General features: G+C 36.8%; 1 protein-coding gene across 1 annotated transcript; it reads left to right on the top strand.

Moving 5' to 3' along the window:
• The first annotated feature begins 2391 nt into the window (after positions 1 to 2391).
• On the top strand, positions 2392 to 8371 carry batf3 (basic leucine zipper ATF-like transcription factor 3). The gene is made up of 3 exons (XM_088626325.1): positions 2392 to 2751; positions 4080 to 4190; positions 7338 to 8371. The coding sequence occupies exons 1-3, from the start codon at positions 2662 to 2664 to the stop codon at positions 7521 to 7523; spliced, it is 387 nt and encodes a 128-aa protein (XP_088482451.1). The 5' UTR covers positions 2392 to 2661; the 3' UTR covers positions 7524 to 8371.
• Positions 8372 to 9089: the final 718 nt, after the last annotated feature.

Below are 9089 nucleotides of genomic sequence, written 5' to 3'. Positions count from 1 at the left end.
CAGGTAATTCCCAGCAGTAAAGTGTCATTGAAGGAAACAGTTTGTGTATGCTTTTATAATTTAAAAGCTTCACATAAGGCTTTAAGATAGTGTTTACTATAGTAATTAGAGCTTGTTGATTCATAATATGTTAAGTACAATTCTGGTCAACTTTTTATTAATGTACACTACAATATGCTACAAATATTAGTGCTGACATGATCATACAGAAATAATATTTAAAAAAAACATTCCAGCAATATTGAAGCATTAATTACACCCCATTCCTTAAATATTATGTAACTGAACTCAAGATTGGACTAGATTATCTAGAATTCATTTACTAACTGATACATTGTTTACTTTTTATTTTTTCTATGCACACTGCACACTAACAATTTTGTGTTAAAATCAATATTTTGTTTTTAAAAATACTCTGGATCTTTCTAAACTCTAAAAAGCATCTGAATAAGGCTTATTTGCATTTTGTTTTGTTAGTATCTTTATAAAACCTCGTCTACATCCTATCTGTAACGTACATATAGTTAATTTACTTTCACAGATAACGCTTGTAGAAGTTAAGTGATGAGAAATGTTTCTGTTTGTGGCCTTCTAAATCTGAAAATGCTATAACTTTTTTATTGTTTATTGGTACATAAAATGGTGTTTTTAACTATTTTACAGTTGGCTGCTGTCAAAAAACTACTCCACTTCAGTAAGGTGATACATATAACGTTTTGTTTTAAAACTACATAATTTCTAAAGATGTTTCTTTAACGTTTTTTTTTGTTTATCCTCATAAAATTAATACTTTTACAAGATATATTCCTAGCCTCATAGGCCTTTAATGCCAGTTTTGTTTAAATTTTCTTTTATCCTTTTTTTTAACATCAGCGAAGGAAGTACCTGTTTCTCATGTTTGTGCTAATTCAGTAGATTCTTAGAACATGTTTTGACATTCTTCTGAAAGTGACAACTGTAGAAGACACAAGACAATGAAAGGAACATCAAATGCCAAAAGAAAATGATGTGGCAGTCATGGTATAACATTTCCATTTAAGGTTAAATTTGGTTTCAGCAGCCAGTTTCAAAATAGAAGGTGGAAATTTAGAATGTCAGAATCTGACACGTGTCTGACTTTGTAGTCCCCAAAAGTCAACATGTAGCAATCTTAATTTTAGCCACACCGATCAAAAAAAAGAGACTAGTTTTGGATTTTTTCTTTTTAATTTGAATAGCCAAGAAAGAAACACACATTTTGTCTTTAAGCCTAGGTAACTGTTCTCAAAATAACCTAAACTGAGGTATTAACCTACAGTATCTATAGTAAGATACAGGATACCTATAATAGACTTATTTTCATTCTAGACATTTTAGGTTTCAAGGAATTTTGCTTTGCTCTTTTTTTAGAACAATTACAACCTGTTCAGGTGGTTTGATCAGAAAAGGGAGAGCTCAGACACTACGTTGGTATTGTGTCTAGTGAATAAGTGATAAGTTTATTTGACAAAAAAGAGATGCAAGCTGGAAATGACTCGGATGCACAAAATGTTTATTTAAGCAAAATAAATATGCTTTTGGAAGTCTAACAAAACAAGCATTTTTTTGTCTCTTTTGAAAGTACTGAGCTTTGATTTTTCTCATGGATTGCTGCACTTCCTGAGCTATTTGACTCATCTATTAAGAATGTTTGATTTATTCTGTTAAACTTTATTTTTGCTGCACCTCAATCCAGTTTACAAACATGGATTAAATGAGATTAGAGACTTTCTGTCCTGTACCACATCATCAATGAATCTGAAGCAAATTGCTGTACTAATTTATACTAGCAGCTACATCACATGAAAGCTTGCACCTGGCAGCCCACTGAGGTTAAGCAGGGTTGAGCCTGCTCAGTATCTAGATGGGAGGTCTGCTGGGTAAGCTAAGGTTGCTGCTGGAAGAGGTGCCCTCTGGTCTGTGTGGGTCCCAATGTCCCAGTACAGTGATGGGGGACACTATACTGTTCAAAATATTACTGTCCTTGGATTAAATGTAAAACTGAGATCCTGACTTATTAAAAATCCCAGGATGTTTCTTGAAAAGTCGTTGCCCATGTAGTACTGAAAACATTCATAGTGTAGACTAGTTCGCAAATTTTAAAGAATTTGAGTGATACTGACAGTGAAGCTGGAAAATGAAAATTATCCCATTAATGGATTGATCTTTCATCGGCTCGCAAGAAAATAGAAACCCTGGGAAGTGGTTAATTCGGGCGCTAGGTTAAAGAGAAAATAAATTAGGGATGAAATATAAAGCAATTCACAAACCATTACCATTGAATAATTAGTTACATATATGTGTAAACGCACATGCTGTGTAATCACCAAGTGCTGTACCAATGAACCCTTAATGTTAAGTTCGCAAGACCACGTGACTTAGAAGAAATTTAGAGCGCAGTTTCAAGAAAGAGGTAATTTGCGTTTCAAAGAGTGAAACTCCTCGGAAGACATCTGATTGCATCACCGAGACACGATTTGAGACGAGCAGGAAAAGCGATGTTACCTTTTCCCAGTCTTATCACAAGAGTTGTCGGGGATGGGTTGCACTTTTTAACAGAGGTTTTTTTTAAAAAAACAGCCCAAGAGCTCGCTCCCTGTATTTTGTGCGAGGGACTCTTCCGTTTCCGACCCATGCGCTTTCATGTTAATAGCTGTGATGTCTGAAGGTGGGCTTGAAAGTGAGCTTTTGCATGTAAATGCAAACAGCCTGAGCATTTACCGCAGATGTGAGGTAAGATCAAGCATATTTAATGTATGTAAAACAAGATGAAGAGGGTCTATTTAAAAGTACAGTCATGCAAATAACTACAAAACTTTAACAAGTTAAAAGGATTAATGCCATGAAACGGTTTTAGGAACACAAATATTAAACAACAAACAAATATCTTCCACATGATTATCATTAGCAAGGTTTCGCTGATGCTCTGTAGTTGAGTGTCTTTTCAATATAGATAATTTATCGGTATGTACGGAACGTTGACTGTCATCTAAAGAGTGAGAGAAAACGTCCAGTTTGGGAATTCACTAAACTGGGCAAATACGTGATAAATACATATGTGCATCTATATATATATACACGACGTCGGGAAAGCTACTAGTTTATGCGGGGTTCCTTTTTTCAAATTTGCAACATGAAGTATTATTTGAAGTAATATTTAAAAACTAGTAACTAATGTTCATAGTCTTTCGCTATGTAAAGTTACCTCATTAAGTAAATTTCCACCAACTTATTGATTTTTAAAAGTGTATGTGTAACTAACAACTGATTATTTAAAAAAAGAACTGTTTCATCTTTAATAAAATCACTCACCGATGTTAATATTTTATTCTGTTATGTTGCTACAGGGGTATAAAATTTAGTTGCTCATATCACCTTATTCGTGTTGTAGTTTAGGACAGCATTAGCTCTTTAATTGACCTGTGTGGGACAGCTTCAGAGTACTTAAGATTTCTTTGTTGTTATTTAAGATTAAACTGTCATTATCTGAACAGTTTTGTGCCAAAATCCTTCTTTTAGAAGAGCTCTATGTTGTGTTCAAGTCATAAATATATTTTGTCATAATGTACAATATAAAGATCAGTAGTGGTACACAATTATTGGAATATTTTATGCCAATTGATGCTTATTGTGACAGTAATTAAAACTGATGTTTATTGGGATGTGAATGAAGCTACTTAGGGATGTTCATTTGTCAATCATGAAAGTCCAGTTGAAAAGACTTATGCATTTTATTACAACTAAAATAAAACTATAAAACTGACCTTTTAATCATGCTAAATGACTTGTGCAAACATTTTCAACCATTTCATTCAAACATTCCACCTGTTTTTTCATGAGTTATGAAAGATGAGCTGTTGTTGAGAGGTCACTGACAGCCATAGAGTAGGAATACTAATGTTTTCAAAAGAGGGCTTTAAAAAAACAGGTTGCAGGGTTGTGCAGAATTTTGTTGCGCTTGCTTTACAGCTTTTTGCACTCTTCTGCGTCCAAGGCCATTTGGTCTAAAGGTGTCTTAATGCCTTGTGAAGCATTTACATTTTTTTCTTGTCACTGTTTAGTCTCAGAGCTCTGAGGACGATGACAAAAAATTAAAGAGGCGAGAAAAAAACAGAGTTGCCGCTCAGAGAAGTCGCAAGAAGCAGACGCAGAAAGCTGACAAACTGCATGAGGTATGTTGCCTGTAAATCCTTTCAATGACAGTCAGATTCTAAACCTGTTTTGTTACTCTGGTTTGTTGTATCCACTACTATGTATATGTAGAGGAGGCACCAGGGTGGATCTGATTAATCCTATTCATTTTAGTGGTGGCTTTCTGAAGAGGTTTCTGAAATTAAACACGAAGCCTTGAGGTGAAAAGCTGTAACTCTGTCACTTATTACAACGTGTACATGCCAGAAGGTATTGTAATAGACCGGCCTGACAACTGAACCCTTCAGGTTGCAACAAGACCCCAGGGAAAGCACAGTGTCAAGTCCCGCCTACCACTGCCGAAATACGTTTCAGACCTCACTGTGCAAATGCAACAGTGAATAACATAAGCTTTCACAGCACAAATCTGGTTTGAAAAGATTTGCATTTTTTTTAAAACGCATGCCTGCTCAACTCCCAGAACATCAATGTTGCTCTAGTCTGGACGAATGTTCCACTTTTTTGTGAAAAAACAGATGTGCATAAATATAGCAACCCTGTTGCCTGTTGCTTTCTCTATGGTATCTAAACCTGCAATAAGATCATGCATTTGTATACAGTCCTTTGACTTGGTGTTTACTGTATCATGTGTTCCTCATGAATGGTTTTGAAGACATTTTTGTACCTTTATTTCTTTTCCATTCCTCACCCTTTGTAAAGGGAAACTACTCCCTATTTAAAAGACAACATCAAAATATGTCTGTCTTCATAAACAGTTAACCAACAAGTATTTTTTCTTAACTTATTATGTGATGGTGACGCTTGCACAGCCGGAAGGACTGGTGGCCTTGTTTTACTTGTGAAGTCATATATTATTCTTTCCTTCTCTGCCTGGCTTCTGATTTCCAGAACTACAGTAGTCTAGGAAAATTCCAGTAATTTCCACTTCCAGCCCTGCCTCATTGACATGTCCTGACATTTATTTTTAAAGTTTGCCGGATACTGTGATAAGAACAATATATACTGTAAGCCATTAGCTTGAAGTTGAGGTCACCGCACATTTGAGTGTGAGGTAAAGCAGTGAAAACCTTTTAAATAATTTAAAATGATTTAGGTGCTGGCTGGATGAAAAAAAAATCAGGACTAGAAGTGAGAAACACCAGGCTGTAACTGTTGACTCTTTAAGTTCTTTGGCCTGTTCATAGAACTGCAGTGTGAAAACGGAGCTCTGTGGAGCAGCGATCATTGATGCACATGCAATAGGGAGCATGAAGGACATTTTGATGAAAGGTGACAGGGACTGCCTACACTGCCAGTTTCTTAGGCTGCTTGGTACACGTTTCCATCATCTGTGTGAACATGTGCCTTATGCCACAAATTATGGTTCCATTGGTATGGTTGCCAAATTATCGTGCCCCGTAGGGCACAATTTAAAGCTATGGTTATTTAAATTGGACAGCTCACTTTATATCTTTTGAGTTGTTCATCACTGGTTCCTGCTCTTCGCAAAGTATTTTTAAAACTAGTTGGAGTAGAAATGGGAAGAAAAAGGTATAGCAATACTGAAAACACTTAGGAACGCAATTTTTCTTTATGGGGGCTTTAAAGTGCTGTGTAATGTGAACTTGTTACTTGTTCCCCTGCTCTCGTTCTAGCAGGCAGTTCTTAGTCTTTTTAATACTATTTTTGTACAATGCCTCCAGGAACAGCTCTTTCTTCTGTTATATCAACAGTTTCCATGATGCGGTTTTCACAGTACAGCAGGACGCATGTTGGTCCTGTTGATTGAATACAGTAGGTGCACAAAAGGAATAGGTGCAGACAGGAAAGTAAGAGCCATCAAAGAGTGGATCTAAGTGAATTTGCATAGTGCTAAGGTTTCTCAAGCAAGATGAGCTGATGAAAGAATAACAGCAAGTAAAGCATTCACTCAGAGTGCAGGCTCAACTCTGTAGTCCAGTATTGTCTGTGAATTCGATTCCTCAACTGACGAAGCAGAGCTAGCTGAGTCCCACCAGGGTTGAGCACATGTCCTGTAATTTTATTGGTCACCCAAGTGATTGTGACTCCTTTTCTGTGAAGCACAGCTGAAAGCAAGCCAAATGGTGTGAGACTCAACAGTGGGATGTGTCAAAGGAGTGTGTTCTGAGTCCTAGTACCTGATCAAAGTACAGGATTACGAGCAGCAAGCCAAGCCTGTCAGTAAATGGAGTTAGGAAATAAATTCTTGCTCTTCTCAAAATACTTTTTAAAATATTCACCCCTGCAGCAGCTCATTCTTCACAAATCAGAGGGTGTTCTGCCTGCCTTGACCTTATAGGGCCAGATTGCCAAAACTGCATACAGGCAAGTAAACAGCAATTTGTTGCTTGCCTTGTTACTTTTCCTGTAAATTCTGCTGTCTTATGACAATTTTTTTTAGCGGTTCTAAACTGGAAATGCATAAAAAGAAAAATTACAGTGATTATATAGTCAAAAAGACTGAGGACAGATTGAGAGCTGAGAGCTCTCAGATCTACTAGGAATTGAAAAAGCAAGGAGCAGGACCCAACATCAGTGTAGTGTTGGGTTTTTCGGCCCCAAAACACGCTATTTAATGAGAAATATATATTATATATGCTTTCTAGATCTTTTGACTTATTTTTTTTTATAATTGCAATCAACACAGTTAGTGAAAATTGTTCCTGTGCCTTTCATATTGTAAATACAGAAGCTCTTTATTCCATGTCGTAAACATACAGTATAAAATTCACTGAAGCATACAAAACAAATCACACTCATCGTACATCCCGATAGGGCACCTTTGATATTCTGTTTCTTTTAGGTCTGTTAAATCTGAAGTCTGTTAAACCAAGGGTTTACTGTGTGACATAGCAGTAATCAGGAAAACAATAAGGTTTTAAAACAAATAATTGCTTTCCCGTACTCCCACGCATATGCACAGACACACTCTACTCTTTGGTCCCAGTCAAAAAAATAATCACACTGGTCAGCCATTCAACAGTAAGGCATCGTGGGGAATTGTGCATCTCATGAAGCTGTTTGTTTTCAATTATTGCATAGCAAAAACGTGAGCTGGAAAGCACTGTGCTGCCTTCATGTCTCCTGGGAGTGTGGCATCAAGTGGCAGCTCCGACCAAGAGGCCCAGCAGGTGACTCATGAAAGCTGTCTGACATTTCACCTCCAGGAGTACGAGGGCCTGGAGCAGGAGAACAGCTCCCTGAAGAAGGAGGTGCAGAGGCTGACAGAGGAACGCAGGTACCTGACTGAAGCCCTGAAGGCTCACGAGCCCCACTGCCCACTGGTGCACTGCCCCATGAACCTGATGCCAATATCAAGGTCAGACATTATCAGCAGCTGCTTGCCAAGATAAGGACAGGAGGGACATCAGGGAATGAAGTTTGTCGCACAGGAGACCGTTGTAAACTTCAGAGACTGGAGTGTGTGGTGTTTGTGTGTGGGTGTGAGGATAAAGCTGTAAATTAAAAACAAAATAAACTGACGGAAAAAAGTGGAGGGATTCCTCAGTTGTCTTACAGAAAGCAAGCATCTTTGTCCAGGTTAAAAAAATACGCTCCTGCTCAACAGGAAGGGCCTGTTTTCTGCAACTAGGAAAGACTGCTTTTGTTTTAATCACAGTCAGGCTAGATACAGATAGTGCTCACGGTGTCTGTGTGTTCTCTTCAGTATCTTCTGGAATTGTCTTGTTTAAATCAATCAGGAGCAATTGCTGGTTAACAACAATGTGTTAAAATCAGCATCATGTGCGAAATCAGCATCATGATAAAAAGTATTCACAAAGTTACAGACCTGGAATGCAATTAAACAATTTTGTCTTGTGAAAGTACTCCTGTATTTGGTGTGCTATTTTTTAAAGAGTGCATAATTTACTGTACACTAAAGCATGTTAAAGGTGAAAAGGCTATTTGACTTGCTTTAAGCGCTAATTGTATTATGATTTGCCTCTGTAAAAGTGACGTTTTTAAAGTAATATTTTTCCAGTTGATCACAATGTTTTTTTGTCTTGAGAGTTGAATGTATTTATTATTTATAAAACATGGTTTACACTGGTTTTATGATTGCGTCTTTTGTGGTAATTATTGTTATATATCAGTATACAGCCTTTGAATCTGCAGTATGTTTTAATATTTCAGCTATTGTCAAAACATGCCTAAAGCACAGATAAAAATAAAATTAATGAACCTGAAGGTTTGTCCTTTACCATTGTATACGACATTTTCTTCCCTTTTTTGCTTTAAGAAGATGTACTTTTCAGTTTATCAGTGTTTTCAGTTGTACATATGATAAATAATATCCATAATATAAATATATGTTGTCTGCAAAGCCATGCTGACATTTACATGGTTTCTACTTACTAGATTTGTTTTGCATATATACAACTTTCAAGGGTATGAAAAAGAAGAAGTTGAGCTTGTCTTGTAGTTCACATTGATGTTTTATGAGGTGAAACAAAAAATAAATACGGCGAACAGTTCCAACAAACAGAATAGTGAAACAAACCAAAATAATCCTGAATCTTGACCTCCCGATATCAGTATGCAGTGTCTTGCAAAAGTATTGAGACTCTTAGTCAGTTTTAATTTTTTTTTGCTTTAAAGCTTGCTGTCATTACATGATGAAGTGGCAATAAATGAAGTGCACAAAACTACCTTAATGAGCCACACAATGAATTGAGTGGCCCCTGTGTGTTGACTGCAGTGGTTCATGTGGTTGTAGATTGAACTTGTCTCTGTGAGGTTCCTTGGTCAAGAACTGAAATTCAAACAAAGTCTCAACCATGAAGACTAGGAAGCTTTCTAAGCAAGTCAGGTATAAAGTCATTGAAAGCACAGAGCACAGATCAGAAAGGTACGAGAATATTGAAAGTCTCTCAATGCCACAGCATGCATAGTGTGCTCATTTATCAAGAAATGGAAAG

Source organism: Lepisosteus platostomus, chromosome 3 (genome assembly GCF_059453375.1).
Source record: "Lepisosteus platostomus isolate fLepPlt1 chromosome 3, fLepPlt1.hap1, whole genome shotgun sequence".
Taxonomy (NCBI): domain Eukaryota; kingdom Metazoa; phylum Chordata; class Actinopteri; order Semionotiformes; family Lepisosteidae; genus Lepisosteus; species Lepisosteus platostomus.
This window is presented reverse-complemented; position numbering and strand designations above follow the sequence as displayed.